This window comes from Lepidochelys kempii, chromosome 7 (genome assembly GCF_965140265.1).
Source record: "Lepidochelys kempii isolate rLepKem1 chromosome 7, rLepKem1.hap2, whole genome shotgun sequence".
Classification (NCBI taxonomy): domain Eukaryota; kingdom Metazoa; phylum Chordata; order Testudines; family Cheloniidae; genus Lepidochelys; species Lepidochelys kempii.
Window position 1 is genome coordinate 63951272 of NC_133262.1, and position 23476 is coordinate 63974747.

The following is a 23476-nucleotide window of genomic DNA, read 5'->3' on the forward strand; positions in this document are numbered from 1 at the left end:
TGAAAGGGAAGGTTAAAATATTTATTTCAGCTCATAATGGCCTCTCTGATTTAATGGAGTATCATTTTTCCTGTTGTCTTTGTCGTTTGCAGGTCACTAGAAGGACTAAAAACATTCAGTTGCCTGGAAGAGTTGATCTTGGACAACAATCTCCTCGGAAATGACCTTTGGTTACCCAGGTTACCTCACCTCCATACCTTAACGCTCAACAAGAACCAAATATCCTTTCAAAGAAATACCTGCAAAATGTCAAATGAGTTTTATGTGTCAGCCAAATTAAATTATGTGAAATATAGTTCATGTGCAGACAAAGCAGCCTCTCTCTTGGCACCTGGAATACTTCACAGTAATTTATTATAGGTCATTCATAAATGAAATGCACCATTATATCTTCCTGTTGCTCCATTTTAGAGTGAGATCTAAGTTATGGCTCTGAAGGAATCTTTTTTAATAGATAAAGTAGAGAAAGAAAATAATGTCAATGCTGGCAGCATGCAGCAGCTCCTGTGTTTGCTTGGGGTTTTGTTGCAGGCTGACCTCTAGTGGAATAGAGCATGCAGTGAAACAGCATAAACTTTTAAGACTTTGGATACCTCTTTTTAAAACAAAAAAACTCCTTGGATGTAGTGATCTGGTAATGCGGTTGGTCAATATGAACAGTTTGGTAGCTGTTGCGCATGTACAGTTCTGAGTCGGTCACTGAATTTATGACTTTCCCATTAGCTACCCCAAAAGATGTAGGCAATCTAAACCTGGGTCCAATTCAGTACGACATTTAAGAATGTGCTTAAGTCCATCGGTAACCAGCAAAGCACTTAAGCATGTGCGAAGTGCTATTAGAAGCAATGTTTTAGTGTGTGTTTGCACACGCCTATAGTCACCAAAGTTAGGGGTGATGAAACTGTGGCCTGAAGTCAAATGAAGCCTGCAGAGTCCTGAAGCATAGACCATGGAGGCCCCTTCCTTGTAATGGCAGTATAAGGACAAAGCTGCTCAGGCATTTATTACAATAAATGCAAACAGAAAAGCAATTTATAGTCCTGTATTGTGGCGCATAAAAAGTAGCTGCAAATATTACAGCTGCACACATTTATCTTTGACTTTTTAAATTTAAAACATTGAAAACATATGAGCAAAATTAGGTGTAATCTTGGGGTCCGAATAACTTGCCATTGCAGCCTTCTGTGTTCCAAAGATCACCTCTGTACTAGTTTAATTTGGTTGGATTTCTGGTTAATGGCAAGGTCCTGAGGGTTGGATATAGACAACTATTTTGTTTTATGATTTGCTTTTACAGTAAAACCTTGATTAAACACACTATGACACAGCACAAACTAAAAAATTCTCGCTGATCCTATCCATGGTACAAAATCTGATGAAGCATTCCCCCCGCATGGGGTGTACAGTGTGGGTTGCCAGATCAGTGATTGTGTAGTTCTGCATTTCCCTGTTGCCAAGTGGAGGACACTCTCCTGAATCAAGACTAAATGAACAGAATCAGAGAAGGAAATAGCATTAGTGCGATTTAAAGAGGTTCTGTTAGAATTACAATGATATTCAATATATAGCACCAAATCCTGCTTGCCTTAGTCCAGTGAACAGTCCCTCAAAGTAATTGCGAGTAAGATGAGCAGGGTTTGGTCCATGAAGCAGTTTTTTAAAATGCAGGTTTTAAATTATGAAGGTTAGTTCTCTGGGTGTATCTCTCAAAACTCAGCTGTTCAATGGGATAAGGAATTACATATACCAGTGTACATTCCTGCAGCATGCAGCCAGTAATTTAACAAAGGACGTACACAAAATTTGTTAGTACAGTCAGGGGGGAGGGCATTGAACTTGCAGAGAAGGGGGAAAAAATGCTCTTTGGAAGTATTTTTGAGTTCTATAGATAGGTGCTCTTAGGCAGGGAAGATTTGGCAGTATACAGAGGAAGGAGACCTCCCATAACCTTCTCTTCAGTTTGGATGGCACATTTGAAGAATGAGGGTTCATGTGAGCCTCCTGCAGCACATCAACTGGTACATCCTTGACTTGGCTATTTGCAAGGGGCCATGGATATTTAATAGCATACTGAAATGAGTACCATAGGGGATCAGTTTAAAATGGACTGCACTGATGTTGGAAGCCAGAATGCAGTAGAACTGTGGAAAAGGACATTAAACCATGATTTGAGGACTTCAGTAGCTCAGACATGGGTGAGAGGTTTTTCGCAGGAGTGGTGGGTGAAATTCTGTGGCCTGCGTTGTGCAGGAGGTCGGACTAGATGATCATAATGATCCCTTTTGACCTAAATATCTATGAATCTATGACATGGCAATGGGAAGAAGACCCATCTAGAATAAAACAGGAATCGGTCTATCCTTCCAAAAGGGAAATGCTCACAATCCACTTTATTTCTGAGATGACTAGTGGTGCATGGAGTAGAGGAGAAGGAAGTGAAATGCTTAATGGTGAAAATCTGTGGAAGAAGCAGGTAGACCTGAAGCCTAAAAATTATGTGTCCTGTTCCCGAGCAGTGATTAGAATACTTTAGCAGCCGTTAAATCATGGCTCTCTGAACTCTTCAGGATAGTGAACTGCTATATCCATCCTGATTAACTTCACACTACCCTGGAAGAAGAAGGCATCACATGTCATGAAGAATGGTCACCCTATTTGACAAGAAGGATCACCTGGATTCAGGGTATGCTCTCCAGGCAAAAGGAACTGTATATTGAGCCCAGGATTAGAAACATCGCTCCCTCTTGCCAGTCTTTGTCTCATGCTCACAACAAGATACTCTTGAAATACTACAAGAAAGCTTAGCTCAGACCTATGCCCTTCATATCTGTGAAAAACACCTGGGAATCTACCTACACAGAGATGCATAAATGCCACTTTGGAAGATCACTTGCTCCCAAAGTATGCAGTAAGTTTGGTCAGTACTAAGGAAGCTATCCCTGGGCCTATCAACCTACTGCCTGTATGCAACCCTCTATCTTCATCAAATTGTATACACCACTAGCAAAGAACGATTTTCAGCTTCACCTTGTCTGCTGCCAAGATTCTGTACCTCTGCCAGTCAGGTTTGAGATCAGAAGATGGAACAGAAATGGCATCATTTTTGCTGATGGATGATGTCATCTTGCACCCAGACAGGGAGTATGTCTACTCGTGTATTACTAGATAGTTCTGTGGCTATCCCACCTCGAATACCTAGCACTGCACGTAGGGTATGTCTACACTGTAGCTGGGAGTCTGCTTCCCAGTGGGCCCAGGCAGATATGTGATAGCTCTGCTCGAGCTAGTGCACTACAAATAGCAGTGTAGTGAGGGATAGCAAAGGCAGAGGCTTAGGCTAGCCACCTGAGTACATACTGTAGGGGGTCCTGATGGGTTTGTACTTCAGCAGCTAGCTTGAGCTGCCACCTCTGCTATGCTGCTGGTTTTAGCCCACTAGCTCAAGTGGAGCTAGCACCTGTCTGTCTACCTGTGTTGGGAAGCATGCTCCCAGCTTCAGTGTAGCCATACCCATCGCCTCTCTTTCAGAGGTTAACTTCCCTTTTGGTACCACACCATTCACCTGTGGAATCTCTCCTGAATCTCTTCTGATCATCAACAAATTGAAGCAATCACATTCTCAAATGTAAATAATGTGTAGCTCTACTTCTTGCTATTTCAGTCTCTGTAGCACTGTTGCCTGGCCAAGATCAGCAGGTGGATGGAAGGGAGATGGGTGAAGCAAAGCCTGAGCAAGACAGACTGGAAGCTGGGAGGGAAAAGAGAAACGTTTTGAAGAGGTAAATGGTCACCATAGTACCTGCCTTCAAAGGGTCAAATTGGTTTGTAGCCTAGGAGTTGAATTCCTCACTGCTTCTGGATGCTCAGATAGGTGCAGCTGCCAAATATACCTTCCTCTATCTGCTCTTGGCAAGAGCAGAGCATACTATCAGACCAAGGTCTGGCCTTCATAATGTCCAGGCTGGATTACCGCAGCTCATTGTATTGGGAATGACTGCACTGATCTTAAAATGTGGGAGCTCCAAATGATCCACAATGCAGCAGCCCACCTCCTGAATCACACCAGCTGCCAAAAGCATAACACAATGGTGCCCCATTTACTACATTGTCTTGCCATAGAATATGGGTATTCAATGGCAATCTCCAGCTAGAGAGGACTGCTGCCACACCACCGGGGGAGGAGGATATGGCTCTGTCGCAGGGAGGACCCTGCCTGCTGGTTACTTCTGGCAGCAGGCGGTTCTCCCTCCCTGCTCCCAACCCACCCACCATAGTGATGAAGAACAATTATGCTGCCCTGGCAACAAAGGATGAGGAATCGCCCCCAAAGGTGGAGAAGGAGAAGCTCTGTACCCCCAAAGGCTGGGAGAATCATGGTCACCACTCCCAAGAGGAAATGGGAAGATATCTTTGGAAAAAGGCGGGCTAACGTAGCAAGATGGACTTTAAACTAGGTTCTGTGGGGGCAGGAGAAAAAAGTCCACAGGTGAGTCAAAAACATGGAGACCCGGGAGAAGGGTCAAAATCTGGGGAGAGCGTGGGCAATTATATCCAGGACAAAAGAGAGACAAGCGGGAACATAGAGGAGAAATCAAATCCGTATCTTAGATGTCTGTATACTAAGATGTGTTCAGTTGCACTGAGGTTGAGATGGAAATAGGAGGAGGACTTGTTGAAAGTCTCTGGGTAAGGATAAAAGGGGTAAAAAACAAGAGTGATCCTATGATAAGGGTTGACTGATTAAATAATTAAAGATCTAGGAAAAGAAACCTATGAGGGAAGATTCTAAAAAATTGAGTTTGTTTAATCCCGGAAAGAAGACTGAGAGGGGACATAAGAGTTTTCAAGTACATAAAAGGTGGTTACAAAGAGGAGGGAGGAGGTTCTCCTTAACCTCCAAGAATAAAACAAGAAGCAAAGGACTCAAACTGTAGCAAGGGTGGTTTAGGATGGACTTTGGGAAGAACTTCCTAACTGTCAGGGTGGTTAAGCACTGGAATAAATTGCCTAAGGAGGTTGTGGAATTTCCATCACTGAAGATTTTAAAGTACAGGTTAGAGAAACACCTAATAGTTATTAGAGAAACGCTAGTTATTACTTAGTCCTTCCTTGAGTGTAGGGGACTGAAATATATGACCTATTAAAATCCCTTCCAGTCCTACATTTCTGTAATTCTAAGGAGAAAATCAGGATATCTGTCATTGTCTGTGAGGTCCTCCTTTAATAAACAAAGCTAACTAAAAGTATGCCTCTTGTTCTGTGATTGCAACATCCCTCATTGGTTGTGTTCTATAGGGAATTAAGCTGTCAGTCTCCATGTTAAAACTTGAGAGGCCAAGCTTTCTTGACGGCTGTTTTAAATACTGTGCAACTCCTTTCCAGAGAAGTTGAAAGTGACCACAAACCTGGCCACTTTCAGAACTCTTTAATCCAACTCTTACAGTCACTCTTACGGTCACAACTACTAAGAAAAAAGAAAGGAGAGGGAAGAGAAGTGAGCTCTCTTTGACACGTGCACATATACACATACACACTACTGACCCAGCAACCTTTAAGGAGGAGTGAAGTCTTGGCACTTTATTGGACTTTATTCTTGTTGAATAAAAGAGTGCTTAGATACTATGGTGATGTGCACCAGAAGAGAAATTAGATAGTCAAGTTAGGTAGAAAAGAATATAAGTATCTTTGATTGTTTCACAGCAGACAGCACAGTATTGTTAGGATGGTGAAAGGGAGATAGGAAGAAGGTATTTTTGGTTGTGCCTAGCTTGAAATGTGGTGTTTGATTTTTATCAGTAGAATAAAAACCATCTATTCATGTGCATGTGTGTGTTTATACAATGGGTGGTACACAATGTGTATGCACATACTTTGTCTATGTCAATGTATGCACAATGAGCAGACAATAAAAGATTTAGAGACATTACTCATTCTAGTAATATTCCCTGAGTTTAAAATGGGGAATACTGCAGGAACCAGGAATATCTCTAGATCCAGAATAAACTTTAAGTATGCCTGTGTGTGTGTGTACACACACTTGTGCACACACACACAGCACACTTTAAAAAAGTTTATTCTATCTATTTCTTTGGGATTGGAAGGTATACACATGTATAATGTTTGTACATTTAGTGTGTACTGACAGTTCTGGTATCTTTAATCAATTTGAATAAAATAAAGGGACAGATAGCTCATTTTTTTTGGTGAGGATTTATTTTTTGGTAAGTGTCCTTAGGAACAACATAAACTATTGGTATGATTGATGATACTACTGAATAAGGAGACTGGTGAATACTTCCTGAGGCACTTTAATTGACATAGTTGAGGTATTTTAAAAACAGATTTCAAGTGATGGAGACGGCCGTATTCACATTTGCAGGCTACACACACGCACATGGTAGGTAGTCAAATATCTAAATAGTCAAAATGTACATAAAAATAAAAATAAAAAAACTCCATCAGTCCAGCACCAACGTGTCTACCCGTCAAAAAATAATCTCTAATAGTGTCCATGGATGTAATGGTGGATTTACTTTTCACAGAGAGCGGAGTTAAAATTGTGGTCTTAAAGTGCTACAGAAGGATTTTGCAGCTCTTTGGTTCAGATCACACCATGATGACACCCTCTGGGCTGCAATAATAAACCACAATGGGGAAGCTGAGAATGGATTTTCACTCCCACTTCTGACTCTGCTTACTTTGTCTGTTCTCAACACAACCTTATAGATATTTTAATGTATTATTTTGGTGGCCTAGTGTTGATCTTTTATAATGAGCACATGATATGCCAATTAATGAAACAGTGCACTGAGGCATCATGAGCTATGGTTCATTTCAGGGAAGCACTCAATCACGAGAAATCTCCTACGTGACTTCAACATACTTTGCAAAGAATAATCTGTGACAGTAGATGGATGGGTCTCCTAGTTCAGGGGGGAAATCTGTACATGTGATGGGCTCATGGCTATTTTTCATGGGTGCGTGTGTGATGGTTAGAGTCCTAGAGAGCAGAAGTTCAATTAATGAACTAAGGCATAATCATTTTAGTAATGACTTGGTCTCAGATGCTAACATAAATTATTCTGGCTTTCAAATTTTACCATCCTATTCCACATATTTCTTTTGAAGTGCTACCAGCAGATGTTGCTTGCTACTGTCCAAAAAATCCACTTTTCTGTAAATAAGTAGTTTTTTTTAGGGGTTTTCTTAGGTTAGGGAATGTGTCTTACTCCATGTTTCTATAAAACACCATGAAAATTTGTGGTGCTACATACATTACTGTTTTAAATAAAATAAAAAAAAAACCCATAGGATACCATCATCCATTCCATTGGAACAGGGTAAATTAAAGACCGCTAATAATACATATCTCAATAAAGAATGTGGTGAGAGGTCACATAAAACCGGCTATCAACTGAATCACTATATGATTCCCTTCATGCTTGCCTGGAAGTTCACATGCAAAATTAAAATCTCTAAATCATAGATATGTTATGGCTGGAAGAGATCTCGAAAGGTCATCAAGTCCACCCCCCGTTCTGAGGCAGGACCAAATAAACCTAAACCCATACCTGGCAGCTGTTTGTCTAGTGTCACTGCCGTTTTTATAACAGCCCATAACATATCTGAAGACTGTTATCAGGGTCCCCCTCAGTCGTCTTTTCTCAAGACTACACATGCCCAAGTTTTTTTTTTTAACTTTTCCTCAGGGGTCAGGTTTTCTCAATCTTTTATCATTTTTGTTGCTGTCCTCTGGACTCCCTCCCATTTGTCCACATCTTTCCAAAAGTGTGGTGCGCAGAATTGGACATACCAGGACTGAATAGAGTGTGAAAATTACATTGTATTCGTTACATACAACACTCTGTTAATATACCCCAGAATGATATTGGCTTTTTTTTTTTTGGTAGCTGCATCACATTGTTGACTTGTATTCAGTTTTGATCCACTATAACCCTACTTCTTTATAGCAGTACTACTATTTAGCTGGCTATTCCCTATTTTGTAGTTGTGTATTGATTTTTTTTCCTTCTAAATTAAAATACTTTGCACTTACTTTAGTGAATTTCATCTTGTTGATTTCTGGCCAATTCTCTAATTTGTCAAGATTGTTTTGAATTTTAATCCAGTCCTCCAATGTGCTTGCAACCCCTCCTAGCTTGGTGCCATCCACAAATTTAGTAAGCATACTCTCCACTCCATTATCTAAGTCATTAATGAAAATATTGAATAGTACTGTATCCAGGACTAACCTCTGTGGGATCCCACTAGATATGCTTTCCCCATTTGGCAGCGAACCATTGATAACTACTCTTTGAATATGGTCTTTCAACAAGTTGTGCACCCACTATATAATACTTGAATCTAGACCACATTACCTTAGTTTGCTTATGAAATTGTCATCTGATACTGTGTCGAAAGCCTTACTAAACTTGAGATGATATGTCTACTGCTTCCATCCACTAGGCAAGTAACTCTCTCAAAGAAGGCAATTATGTTTGTTTGGCATCATTTGTTCTTGTCAAAGCCATGCTGGCTGTTACTTATCACCCTATCATCCTCTTAGTTGACTGCAGCAGAGGAGTAGTGTGGATTTTCTTCTGCAGGCTTTGATATGGTATCTGGCTTCAAATGAACTCTAATTTTTCTTTCATAGTGTAACAAGCAAGGCACTGGCTGGGAGTTCAGATCCAAGGGTTTAGCCCAGGATTTGAAAAGTGGTTTGGAATCCTTCTGGATGAAAGATAATTTATTATTATTTATATTATAGTAGGACCTTGAGCCCCCAACTGAGATTTGTAGGTTCTTAAGAATTTTTACATAATTTGTTTCAGTATCTTTCCACATATAGAAGTTAACTGACATTTTTAATTCCCCAGCTCCTCCCTTTTTAAAGATAGGTACTATGTTTGCCCTTCTCCGGTCGTCTGGGATCTCACCTCTCCTCCATGAGTTCTTGATAATAAATGCTAATGGTTTCAAGATTGCTTCAGGTAGTTGCTTAAGTAACTGGGACAAATTTCATCAGGCTGTGATTACTTGAATACATCTAACATGTCTAAATATTCTTTAAGCTGTTCTTTCCCTGTTCTGGGTTGTGTTCCTTCCCCCTTGTTAACATTAATTGTCTTGAGTATCTGGTGACCATTAACCTTTTTAGTAAACACTGAAGCATGAAACACCTCAGTCTTCTTGATGTCGTCTTGGTTATGAGTTCTCCTTCTCTGCTGAGTAGGAACCTACATTTTTCTTCTTCTAAAAGTAAAGATCAGTGTCTGGTGCTCACATTTAATCTAGATACTTGCGGCCATATTTTTAGATTCTTAAAGGTGCAGATGGGCATCTTGTGGGATTTACCAGAGTGCCTAAGTGAAGTTGGCATGTCAGTACTGTTGACTTTCAAGGGAAGTTAGGTGACTAACCTGTTGAGGCACTTCTGTAAATCCTGCTAGAGGTTCCTCTCTGCACTGTTAGGCACCTAAATACTTTTGGTAATATGGTTCATGGCTGACTTGGATTTATAGTGAACACTTCTGTCCCAACCTGATTCAGCATTCTTTAAGTAGCTCTAAGGATTGAAAAATGAATAACTTCTGCTTCACAAGATGTTTTAATGAAGTGATGACAGAAAATTCTGCTCACTCACTCTGTAAAGGAAGATCTTTTCTACCTGTGCTACACTAAGAATTTTCTGTAATAAAAGGTCAGATCTTTAATAGCAAACTTCTTGGGATTGCCATTAAGGAAAAGAAATGGAAATAATTAACTTTTGTGGTGCTAAAGCACCTCTTTCAGGGAACATCTTTGTAGGTTGAGATGTCCTACAGAAGATTAACAGGATTGCACCTGAATCAGGGTTACTTCAAACAATCATGTGATCTTCCTTTGGCAATGTCTGACGACTCTCTAAATTCAATGCTAATGTATAAGTACTTCACCTCAGCAAAATGTGCTTTCTTTCTGTCAGTTATGTACTGACTAAGAGAGCCATGAATGATCTCCTCCAAAAGGATAATCTGTGAATCAGGGGTTCAGAGGCATCAGAGTAAGTTACCACTATGTCTTGGTTAGGCTTGGGTAGCAGAAAAAGATGGATTTGTAATAATATTGTTACAATAATGCACTTTTTCCAAGGGCCTGATCCATTGTCCCCTGAAATCAGTTGGAGTCTTTCCACTTTTTTTTTTAATGGTTGCTGAATCTATCTTGATAGTTCTAACATAATCCTCTATATGTGAGGCTTAACTCTGCTGTATCATGTTAAAAAGTGACACTCTTGTCTGCCTTAATTTTCTCTCTGTAGCTACTTTCCCCATTCTTATGCAGAGTATTTGAGGATACATAAGAGTCTATGGAAAAGAGCATAAATGTAAATATAGAGTTGGTGGCTATCAACATACAAAAAATCTTAATGATAATTATCAGCATGAGCTTTTATACACGTGAGAAGTAAAATAGAAATTAAGTTTACAACAAAAGAAGAGTTTTTAGCAATGAAGCCATTCTTGACATTCCAGGGCCTATTGCTGCTGCTGCTGCTCCTAAGACATTGAGGTGAAGAAATAAAATAAACTCCATCTAAAAATAACAAAGATCATACAAAAACATAAATCAAGTATAAATAATAGCAATAAAAGTGAACTGAGGATTATTTTGAAAAAAAATTGTCTGTAGCAGCAGAAGTGGATGAGAACAGAGCATTGAATTGTTCTTGAATAGTTTTAGAATAATTGTCACTATTGTCAAAGCCAGTCCATTTTTAAGGTAAAAATAATATGTATGTACTGTGATAGATCCAGGCCAGTTGGGTACAGCAGAGTAGTAGAAGGCAGACATACTGGTCACTGGATAAGCAGTTTTCTGTTCCCTGACTGAGCAGAGCAGGGGCTGCTCCAGGCTAGAGTGGACACATGACTCCAATTAACCTGCAAAGAGTCAGGTGAGGCCGTTAAGGTAATGTGAACACCTGACTCTAATTAAGGCCCCTCTGATACTATAAAAGGGCTCACTCCGGTCAGGTCAAAGGGAGCCAGAGAAGAGGAAGTGTGGCTGAAGGTCTGGGTAATGAAGACACCCTCAAGCCACTGGAAAGAGAGCCCTAATGTAAGAGTGAAGAAGGCGTTTAAGAGAGAAAGGCAGGAGAGCTGTTAGGAAGTGGCCCAGGGAAATGTAGCAATTCTGGCGGTGAAAGGTCGGCTGCCAACAGCTGCTGCCATTAGGGTCCCTGGGCCGGAACCCAGAGTAGAGGGCGGGCCCAGGTTCCTCCCAACCCGCCACTACAGAAACAACCCCTGGGAGGGGAAGACAGGCCCCTGTCAAGACAGGAGGCTACACTCTTCTTGAATATGCCCATAGGGATAACAGAGACTGTGGGAGTTCTCTCACTGACCTTCTTGCTGGCTTATGATGAAAAGGGCTCAGTAGACTGTAACCCTGGCCCTAGAGAGAGAAGGGGTATGTGGAGGGTCGCAGTGAGCCTCTGAGGCTAACATAAACTGCCTGGAAGCCGCGGGGACAAGGTTGGAGCTCTGCCACAGTACATACAGCTTCTTTCCTGAGAATCAGCATTTTCTTGTATATAATTGAAAGAAATAAGGTTATATATAATCTTTTAAGGACTTTTATATTGTATGTTAACAAAATGAATACTTTTTCTTCGTTTAATCAACAGCCCAGCACCTGTTCAATCTGATGTGTGCTGTGCTGCTTAAATCTAACTTGCATTTCTCATGTTGCAGTGGATATTTAAATCTCATTTTCATATTCATTTAAGGTATCCAAGGTGGAGATATTTATATAGTGAGGAAAAGCCTGATCAACACCCAACTATACAACCATTTGGATGATGTTTCCAGAGTTTATTTCCACTTGGTATACGATGTATACCTCATGTTGTAACGCTGGGGTTTTTAAGTTGCTTTCAGTGAAGCATTTATTCATGTATACAAATTGAATAATAATGAATGCATTGCTGTGACACTCAAAGCATTTATATTCTTGTAGTGAAAGCGGTTTGTTGTGGGTTGACTCCTTTTTTTAATTCACTTTCTAGTGGACTGAATGTATTAGTGATGAATGTGCTATGAAAATAACTGTTTGTTTCCAAGTTGGAAAAGTTTAATGGCTCCAGAAATGGCTAACCATTTTACCACACAGTATCCATCATTTTGTCAAAGTTTTCATGTTTTGCAGTGAGCCACATGGAAAAAGAGAGAAGGAAAAAAGAATGACACAACAGCCAACTTCTTTCAATCTGTGCCGAAAACCTCACTTAAATTTAACCCCATTTGCCTTTATAACAATTCATGTGACATCTTCCTGAGGGTCATAGTAAATTTGATTGCCAGTTATTGTAATGTATTTTTAAATCAGTGGTGGTGCAACTATAAATGCTTTTTGCATTAATGTAATTGAATCCTTAACCCACAATTTTTGACACATAACAGATTTAGAAAGCCTGCTGGATCACTTGGCTGATGTGGTGCCCTCCTTGGAATATCTCAGTTTACTAGGAAACATGGCTTGCCCAAATGAACTGGTCAGCAAGGACAAGGATGAGGATGACTACCAGAGGTACAGGTTAGTATCTTAGCTCCCAAATATGATAAGATGCGTCCATTTCTTAATGCTGGATAGAGTCAGATGGCTAAAACCAGAGCATGTTCCCAAAATAACAAACCTATACTCTTTAGGCAAAGATGACTCCCTTAGGGCCAGATTTTGCTGTGTGTAGTGCCTTACTATTTGAATAAACCCACTGATTTCAGTGGAATTACTGGCAGGGGGCCCGGTTCAGGAAAGCATATAAGCATGTGTTTATTAAGTCCCACTGAAGTCAATGGCAGTTAGGCACATGCTTAAAGTGAAACATGCAGCACATATACTAAAATTGGAACGATACAGAGAAGATTAGCATGGCCCCTGCACAAGGATGACACGCAAATTTGTGAAATGTTCTTAAGTGCTTTCTTAAATAGAGATGAACTTAATTGTGAGTTTACGTGCTCTCTTTAGTCCAGCTCAGAGCGAGGCACTACTCACTGTGTGAGTAAGGGTGGCTGAATCTGGTGATTCGAATCATTAGCTTATCGTAGATCTACGTTCTTTTTTCCTGCAAAGGAATTATGAGGACTTGCTTCTTTCAACATACTTCAAAAGAAATCAATTAAGAATACAGAGAAGGCTCCTCTTTAGATATCACACTTCTCTGCTCAAAGAGAGAGCAGTCAGTACGTAGAGTCAAACCATGAGTCTTGAAATAAGCAAAATATCCGTGTGACATTTGAATGTCTTTTCATGAGCAGAGTTAGACAAAAGGTAGTTTGGCAATTAACAGGAACCACTTGGAAGTGGAAGCCTGGTAAAGTGTCCCCTCTTGAGTGTAGCCCTACAGAAATGTATCTGGGAATTAGTTATATGCAAATAGGTATATTTTTTGAAGAACAAAACGTAATATAAAGGTTAATTGTCATTGGTGATCACAGTGATTGAATATAGATCCAAGACTCTGTGGAATGCCTGCTGAAGTGACATCATTCTTCATAGCTGCTGCCCTCTGGCAGTGAGACATTATAATAAAATTCTATTTGATGTCATCTGAGCTTCTTTGCCCCAGTCAAATACGATCCCGGATTTCAGACCAAGAGTACTGGCGTTTTCCATGTTAGCTGACTGAAAATGGCCCTTTTGTTGAGTTAAACAAGAGGCAAAAAGCATGGTCAGTAAGCTATCTATCCAAGTGAGAAACTGAGCTTTTTCTTCAGCATGTTATCTAAGATATTGAAAACACTGATTGTATCTTTACACGATCAAAAGTGTTATGTAGGAGGTATAGTTCAACACATGCAGTAGAAAGGATAGGAGACCTGAAAGGAGGTTTGTTTGGAGAGAGCAGTGGCTTATTGGTAATACTGTACTTGGTTGAAATTTTGCTTGTGGAGTTGGCAGCGGCACTGCTCCCTTGAGTATAAACATTCTATATTCAGTATTCCCAACTTCTGAGAATAGTTTCTATGTATCTTTAGCCTAAAGATGTTAACTGCTAACAATCCTACTTTTGAATTCCACATAGCTATGGCATCTTGGTTTCCACTAAGTAACGTGGCCTAGATTTTATAAAATATTTTCCCATCACTTTCACCCTGAAGTGGAAGGTATGCCTAATACCTAGCTTACAAAAAGCCTGATAGTGCTGTCTCTATGTAAATTTATGTGACATTTTCACTAGAGAATTGCTTAAAAATGAATGATATTTCTACAGTTTACTGTTTTTCACTTTAAGTACACTTTCTGACAATATGTCTGCTATTAATCATTTAAGCAAAAGTAGTACGTTAAAGGAGCCATTCAGAGGCAAGAACCCATGGTTCATTTAGTGCTGTCTGAAAAAAATCTTATTGATTGACAATCTCTGCGGTTATGTGATGTAATATTTATAATATGTCACACAGCCATACATCAAAACAAGCATGTCTGTTGTTTCATTTCACTGCAAAATGTTGATTTCTATGAGGTCAAGGTAGTTTTAGGTCACAATGTGGCAAACCACTGTGTCAGAAATGTGAAGTGACTGGATTTATCTATCTGTTGAAAACTGCAACACTGAAGTCCCCCCCCCCATCAGATTTTTTTTTTTTGGCATTTTTGCGTCTATAAAAACAGTTTTAATTAACCAGTTTTAAAGTGAATCGCCTACTCCGTAGTTAAATAACACATAGCTCTGGAGCTGAAATGCAAACTTCCTGGTACTTTCCCATAAGCATTCATTGTATCTCATAAACTAGCCTTGTCTGCATGGTGCTGTAATTTAACTACTGGAGTATGAGCTGTAGAGTGCTTGGAAGTGTCACAGTTTAACTACCCTATGTAAACTCTGCTGGTGAGAACTCAAAAGTACTTAGTTTGTGTTACTGTAGTCCTGTTTGAAATGGGACTACATAAATGTGAACTAGTGACCTTTTAGTGCACACCAGCAAGGTTTACACAGGGCAGTTAGAGCACAACGTATTAGACCATTCTACAGTTCACATCCCCATAGTCTTGACTTGTCTATACAACAATTAGACATCTATGGCTGTGTCATAAATATAAAGGGAAGGGTAAACCACTTTGAAATCCCTCCTGGCCAGGGGAAAGCTCCTCTCACCTGTAAAGGGTTAAGAAGCTAAAGGTAACCTCGCTGGCACCTGACCAAAATGACCAATGAGGAGACAAGATACTTTCAAAAGCTGGGAGGAGGGAGAGAAACAAAGGGTCTGTGTCTGTCTGTATGCTGCTCTTGCCAGGGACAGAACAGGAGTGGAGTCTTAGAACTTTTAGTAAGTAATCTAGCTAGGTATGTGTTAGATTATGATTTCTTTAAATGGCTGAGAAAAGAACTGTGCTGAATAGAATAACTATTTCTGTCTGTGTATCTTTTTTGTAACTTAAGGTTTTGCCTAGAGGGGTTCTCTATGTTTTTTAATCTAATTATCCTGTAAGATATCTACCATCCTGATTTTATAGGGGGGATTTCTTTATTTCTATTTACTTCTATTTTTTATTAAAAGTCTTCTTGTAAAACACTGAATGCTTTTTCATTGTTCTCAGATCCAAGGATAGCTGACACTTGTGCTCCGGTGTCCCTCCACGCGGTGACCTTCTTCCCGCCCACACTCACAGTTTCCCTCCGCTCCAAGGGTATCTGGGAGGTATCTGGGCCTGTGGACCTCTGGTGTGATTCCGGTGCAATGAACTGTAATCTGTTGGGGTTCTTGGGGCAGTTGGCCTTTACATGCCCCAGCTCGTTACACTTAAAACATCGTCCAGCTGACGGGTCACTGGGGCGAGGAGGGTTGCTGGAGAACGGGGTGGTGGGACGATAAGGGGTCTGGAGGGTTCTTTGGGAGGTAGGTGGGGCTTTGGGTGGCCCCCGGGAATAGGGTGTGGTCTGGGGTTGTCCCTTCTGGTCTCCGCTCCAACTGCGACCAGTTTTCTTCTTCTCTGCCACCTCCACCCATCTGGCTCCAATCTCTTCTGCCTCAATTACAGTTTTGGGTTTCCCATCTAGGATGTATCTTTCTATTTCCTCAGGAACACCCTCTAAGAATTGTTCCATTTGCATTAGGAAGGGCAAATTTACTGGAGATTCAACACTTGCTCCTGATATCCAGGCATCCCAATGTTTCACAATGTGGTAGGCATGTCGGGTAAATGACATGTCTGGTTTCCACCTTAGGGCTCTGAACCTCCGACGAGACTGCTCGGGTGTTATCCCCATTCTGACTCTCGCCTTGGATTTAAACAGTTCATACTTGTTCATGTGTTCTTTAGGCATTTCAGCTGCCACCTCAGCTAAGGGTCCACTGAGCTGCGGCCTCAGCTCTACCATGTATTGGTCAGTAGAGATGTTGTACCCAAGGCAGGCCCTTTCGAAGTTTTCTAGGAAGGCCTCAGTATCATCGCCTGCCTTGTAGGTGGGGAACTTTCTGGGATGGGAAGTGGTACTTGGAGAAGGATTACTAGGGTTTGTTGGGATATTCTGCTGAGCCTTTATCTTCTCCATCTCCTCCACATACTTCCTCTCTTTTTCCTTCTCCTCCAGTTCTTTGTCCCTCGCTTCCATAGCTCTCCTGTAAGCAGCCGCTTGGTGTTGTTCTGCCTCCCTTTCTTGTTCCTTCTTCAGCTGCATGAGTTCTATCTGTCTTTCATGTTCCCTTAGTCTTTCCTCAGCCTGAAATTTGGCTAATTCGAGCTGTAGTCGAGCCGCGGATTTTGCCATTCTAACCTCTCTGTTTTTACTAACTTTACACCCGAGGTTTAGAAATAAACAAACAAAACTTGGCTGTAAAATTTTGCTGTGCTGGAATAGAATACCTATTCTCTGATAGTGATTGTCAGCCTACAGAAAAAGACAATTCCCTTGTCTCTGCTCTGGGCCCAAATTAAAGTAAAAAACCTCCAACTACTTGGAAACCTGCTTACCCAGCCCAAAGAAAAAAAAAATTCCTTTTCAAACCTGTGCTCCTTGTAAAACAAAAAAAATCAAAATCCTAAAAAAAAAGACCCTGCCACTTTTGTCTCCAGGCAAATGGGTAGAGCACACCCCCCCTATTTACTTTTAGGAAGAAAAGAAAAAAAAACCTCTGGGTTGGAAGACTGTGAATTTCTCTGCAGGAGTTAAGTACCCTGCCTCCAGGCAAAGAAAACCTGCAATTCACAAGATAATCCCCTTTTGTCTCTGCTTGACCACAAAGCAGAGAAAAAACAATCTGCTTTCAGAGTAACAGCAGTGTTAGTCTGTATTCGCAAAAAGAAAAGGAGTACTTGTGGCACCTTAGAGACTAACCAATTTATTAGAGCATAAGCTTTCGTGAGCTACAGCTCACTTCCTCAGATGCATATCGTGGAAACTGCAGCAGGCTTTATATATACACAGAGAATATGAAACAATACCTCCTCCCACCCCACTGTCCTGCTGGTAATAGCTTATCTAAAGTGATCATCAGGTGGGCCATTTCCAGCACAAATCCAGGTTTTCTCACCCTCCACCCCCCCCCCCCACAAATTCACTCTCCTGCTGGTGATAGCCCATCCAAAGTGACAACTCTTTACACAATGTGCATGACAATCAAGTTGGGCTATTTCCTGCACAAATCCAGGTTTTCTCACATCCCCCCCACCCCCATACACACACAAACTCACTCTCCTGCTGGTAATAGCTCATCCAAACTGACCACTCTTCAAGTTTAAATCCAAGTTAAACCAGAACATCTGGGGGGGGGGGTAGGAAAAAACAAGAGGAAACAGGCTACCTTGCATAATGACTTAGCCACTCCCAGTCTCTATTTAAGCCTAAATTAATAGTATCCAATTTGCAAATGAATTCCAATTCAGCAGTTTCTCGCTGGAGTCTGGATTTGAAGTTTTTTTGTTTTAAGATAGCGACCTTCATGTCTGTGATTGCGTGACCAGAGAGATTGAAGTGTTCTCCGACTGGTTTATGAATGTTATAATTCTTGACATCTGATTTGTGTCCATTTATTCTTTTACGTAGAGACTGTCCAGTTTGACCAATGTATATGGCAGAGGGGCATTGCTGGCACATGATGGCATATATCACATTGGTGGATGTGCAGGTGAACGAGCCTCTGATAGTGTGGCTGATGTTATTAGGCCCTGTGATGGTGTCCCCTGAATAGATATGTGGGCACAATTGGCAACGGGCTTTGTTGCAAGGATAAGTTCCTGGGTTAGTGGTTCTGTTGTGTGGTATGTGGTTGTTGGTGAGTATTTGCTTCAGGTTGCGGGGCTGTCTGTAGGCAAGGACTGGCCTGTCTCCCAAGATTTGTGAGAGTGTTGGGTCATCCTTTAGGATAGGTTGTAGATCCTTAATAATGCGTTGGAGGGGTTTTAGTTGGGGGCTGAAGGTGACGGCTAGTGGCGTTCTGTGTAAAGAGTTGTCACTTTGGATGGGCTATCACCAGCAGGAGAGTGAATTTGTGTGGGGGGGTGGAGGGTGAGAAAACCTGGATTTGTGCTGGAAATGGCCCACCTGATGATCACTTTAGATAAGCTATTACCAGCAGGACAGTGGGGTGGGAGGAGGTATTGTTTCATATTCTCTGTGTATATATAAAGCCTGCTGCAGTTTCCACGATATGCATCTGAGGAAGTGAGCTGTAGCTCACGAAAGCTTATGCTCTAATAAATTGGTTAGTCTCTAAGGTGCCACAAGTACTCCTTTTCAATCTGCTTTCAGTTTCAACTGCTTTCTGGACTTCCTTTCCAAAGGAAAAAAAATTTCTTTTTAAAATCTGTATTTCTAGTTCAAAAAATCTCAACTGGATCTCAAAATGATTTCAGGTTAATCCCACCACTGTGCCACCATGTCAAGGTTCCTCCCCCACTCTGAACTCTAGGGTACAGATGTGGGGACCTGCATGAAAAACCTCCTAAGCTTATCTTTACCAGCTTAGGTCAAAACTTCCCCAAGGTACAAAATATTCCCCCCGTTGTCCTTAGACTGGCCGCTACCACCACCAAACTAATACTGGTTACTGGGGAAAAGCTGTTTGGACGCGTCCTTCCCCCCAAAATACTTCCCAAAACCTTGCACCCCACTTCCTGGACAAGGTTTGGTAAAAAGCCTCACCAATTTGCCTAGGTGACTACAGACCCAGACCCTTGGATCTTAAGAACAATGAACAATCCTCCCAACACTTGCACCCCCCCTTTCCTGGGAAATGTTGGATAAAAAGCCTCACCAATTTGCATAGGTGACCACAGACCCAAACCCTTGGATCTGAGAACAATGAAAAAGCATTCAGTTTTTTACAGGAAGACTTTTAATAAAAAATAGAAGTAAATAGAAATAAAGAAATCCCCCCTGTAAAATCAGGATGGTAGATATCTTACAGGGTAATTAGATTCAAAAACATAGAGAACCCCTCTAGGCAAAACCTTAAGTTACAAAAAAGATACACAGACAGAAATAGTTATTCTATTCAGCACAATTCTTTTCTCAGCCATTTAAAGAAATCATAATCTAACACATACCTAGCTAGATTACTTACTAAAAGTTCTAAGACTCCATTCCTATTCTGTCCCTGGCAAAGACGACTACAGACAGACACAGACCCTTTGTTTCTCTCCCTCCTCCCAGCTTTTGAAAGTATCTTGTCTCCTCATTGGTCATTTTGGTCAGGTGCCAGCGAGGTTACCTTTAGCTTCTTAACCCTTTACAGGTGAGAGGAGCTTTCCCCTGGCCAGGTGGGATTTCAAAGGGGTTTACCCTTCCCTTTATATTTATGACAGGCTAGCCCTTGTCAGCTGACTCGGGCTAAGGGGCTGTTTAATTGCAGTGTGGATATTTGGACTCAGGCTTACAGCCCAAGCTCTGGGATCTTCCCACCTTGCAGAGGTCTAGATCCCAGGCTCCAGCCTTATACTGAATGTCTACATTGCAGTTAAACAACACCACAGTTAAACAGCCCATTAGCCCAAGCCCAAGTCAGATGACATGGCCCATCCATGGGTTTTTAATTTCAGTGTAGTCATATCTCTAGAATGTGCCAGACAGTATTATAATCAAAAGGTCTTGGTATGTATACTTATTATGGCTACTGCTTTATGGAGAAAATTGACTCAGTAGTTACATAGGTAGGTGAGAGTTTCAAAGTTTTGCTCAAAGGGCTGTGGTCAGGTAGTTGAGGCCCAAATTTGAAGGGACACATCTTGCAAAATTCATAGTATACTCACCTCCATTCCAGTCAGTCAGAGTTCAGAGTATTTAGTTTCATAGGACTCTGTGCCTTACAAAATTCTGCCCTAATTTTTTTAAAAAAGAGAAAAAGTTTGACACAACCTATATGAAATTTAAAAAACAAAAACAAAACACCACACACACCAGAGCCTTTTGTTTTGAATTCAAACCTTCTGGTGCTTGCAACCTGAACATTGCTACATCCTACAGATGTGTGAGAACCAGAAAGTATGTGGCTAGAAATCAAGGTTTTATCAACTATTTTTGTTGTAACAAGCTGAATGGAAATGCAAAAAGCAAAAAACTAAACCAAACAAAACCCTACAAAAACGTAATCCAGTGGTGAAAAGTCAAATATATTTTTCAGCTTTTCAGTTTTAATTATCTAAAGTGCTGTTAGTTGCACAAATTAAAAAACGAATTTTAATGTAATTTTTTAAAAGTTATAGCATATCTAAATACATGTGGGATGTTATATACATAATTTTGCATATGAAATTATTCTTTCAGCAAGGCCCTGATCCTCTGAGATCCATGGTGTTGAATGTGTTTAAAAAACTGTTTTTGTAAAAAAAAAAAAAAAAAAAAAAAAAAAATCTTTCTGTTGAAATTTTTTTACAAAGAAAAGCTATTTCTCAACTAGCACTATTGAAAATGCTGGAACAGAGTGTTTTTTGTTTTTGTGAAGATTATGTATATTTTTTAAATGTGAGTTCAGTTTCCTTTTTGTGTGAAATGCTATTGTTTAAAATGTTTACCAACATTACATTTTTACATAAGTTTATTTCAAGAAATAGTGTCTTTAATACTTTGGGGGGTTGTGGGGCGGGAAGCGGGGAGAGCAGCTCATGGGTATGTGTGGGATAACTGGGCATTAAGAGCCGTATATTAAAATATAGGGGAAGGAGGAAAGCCAGAAAATATTCCAGTCCAAAAAGGAAACATAAAGAAAGTGGCCTGAAAAACAGTGTGCATTCTAAATAACTTCACCTACAGTCTCTGCTTTGAAGATTGCAAGAAAGCAAAGGTCATGACCCAGAGATCAAAGTAACAGAAGTCAACACAATAATTGCTGGTTGCTTCTCTTGTACCCACACTTGGTCTCTCCTATGGGTGTGTTGTTTGTAGTGAAAACTTCAAACATGTTGTTATTGAACTGTGAAAAATCATCTGGGTCAGAATGTGTTACCAAGCATTTGTTAATGCTGTAGGTGACCTCACCTATTTTTATTAAAGCGAGATAGTTGTGAGGGGTGTGTACCGTGTGTGAAGTTTTTAGTGCTTATTCATTCTTCTTTGCTCCTTATTGACATTTCCTGGTGCATTCATTAATAGCACTGTTGACATGGAAACAAAGGCAAGTGGAAACAAAAGCCTGAGTTTATTTTAAATTAGCTTTAAAAGTACAATATGCTATTTTTGGCAGAGAGGAGTAAATGGTGATAACCTTATAGAGTCCTCTTAAGATACAACCATAAGAAAGGAAGTTCATACATTTTGTACAGATTAGCTTGCTGAACTAAATCAGTTGCTCTGCACGTGTGGTCCTGCAAAATTGCAGCTCCTCTTGTGAGATTTTCAGCCTTCTTGTCAACTATTGCCCTTATTGAGAGCACACTACCTTTTGGTTTTAATTTTTTTGCTTATTGTATTTTATAAATAATATAAACTCCACAACTATGTATATCAAAAGGAGAAAAAGAAAGGAAATCTTTTCCATAAGGATAATGAACTATTAACAGGTGCAAACAGGCATAGGCTAATATTACTCATCTTATTGATGATGATGATATTTTGCCTTTCACCCAAGGCTTTTTTATTTCAACAGTGTCTAGAAAGAGAGAGAGAGAATTACAGCAAACAGCGCTTGCCAAACATTAAATAAGCCCCACAACTCCAATGTGAGAGTCACAATAGAAGCCAAGGAGCCAAATCTCAGTAGACAATCTAGCCCAATGCCTTAAAGTCAACCATTCATTCCCTCTGGGTTTGTTCTGATCTCTCACCAGTTTTACACTGGTGTAATATACTTCACTTCAGTGGTTTGTACCAGTGTAAATGAGAACAGGCTCAGGCCCTCTAATCCTGCAAGTGAGGTTATGGACATTCATGAGCCTTCAGGCTACTAGGGTTTGAGGGAAAAATATAGTAATACAATAGTTGAAAGGTTCCAATAAAAATGAAGATTTTAAAATGTTCTTAATCCAAAACTTTGCCCATCTATTTTGTTGCACATATGGTACTAGGAATGCTAGACTTTTCTGGATGTACTACTCTCTATCCTTCAACCCAAAATGAATTTTGTGCCATGAATTTGTTTACAGCATAATATGTATTTTTTTAAAAGTAAGAGAAAAGGAGAAAATTAATGGTCTTTGTATAGTTTAACCTTTGTTCCTTCATTACATGCTCAGTGTAACAGTTTTTTCTTCTATTATGTGAACTTCTATATATCCACTTCTCCTATAGGGTAAGAAGAGTCAAAGATCCATTTCCAATGGGCAACTTCATTGGCACCCTGTAGCTTTCTTTTTAGTCTGGTTCAAGAGTGATTATGTTCTCTGGTGCCATAAAGCCCAGCATATTCTGCAACTTGTGCCTGCTTTACGATGGGAGGTAATCTATGAATCCGCATGCACATGAGAGTGCAGATGCTATGACATTGTATGACTTTTCTTGTTATGGACTCCTTGACTCTAGAACAGAGATTTCCTAGAATTCCCAGTAGTACTAATGAATAATATGTTAATGCCTGGCAGTGATTTCTGACCCCTTAAACCTAAATGGTTAATGAAATATACCTCCAAGTAATATAAAGTGTAAATTAACACATTATAATTATTTAATGCAGCACATAAGGACCTGCTTTGCTTCAATGAGTTTTGGATCAGGACCCAGGTATTTCACATACATGTTTAAAACAGCTTTCCTTACCCTCCCGCCTGGTGTTTTTTGCCCAGTTCCATTTGAGGCTGGTTTCAGAGTAGCAGCCGTGTTAGTCTGTATTCGCAAAAAGAAAAGGAGTACTTGTGGCACCTTAGAGACTGAGCTGTAGCTCACGAAAGCTTATGCTCAAATAAATTGGTTAGTCTCTAAGGTGCCACAAGTCCTCCTTTTCCATTTGAGGCTGGACTCTTATTTATTGAAATGTCAGATCCTCTCCAAGGACTTTGTGAATGGTTTTCTTGTCTGTCCCGAGGCTCCAAAACACAGGCTCTGTCTACAGCGGGTAGA

General features: G+C 40.3%; 1 protein-coding gene and 1 non-coding gene across 11 annotated transcripts in view; both read left to right on the forward strand.

The window, feature by feature from the left end:
• Window positions 1-23476, forward strand: part of LRMDA (leucine rich melanocyte differentiation associated) — a 1127716-nt gene that overhangs the window by 518603 nt on the left and 585637 nt on the right. For all 10 annotated transcript variants that reach the window (XR_012159955.1, XR_012159957.1, XR_012159954.1 and 7 more), the window contains exons 3-4: window positions 93-224; window positions 12445-12579. Coding sequence is in view for 2 of the 10 variants with exons in the window: in XM_073353193.1 (XP_073209294.1) it covers window positions 93-224; window positions 12445-12579 (267 nt within the window). In the remaining 8 variants the exon portion in view is untranslated. The remainder of the gene's footprint in view (window positions 1-92; window positions 225-12444; window positions 12580-23476) is intronic.
• Window positions 12863-12966, forward strand: LOC140915415 (U6 spliceosomal RNA). The gene has a single exon (XR_012160151.1). It is a non-coding gene; the product is annotated as a U6 spliceosomal RNA (small nuclear RNA).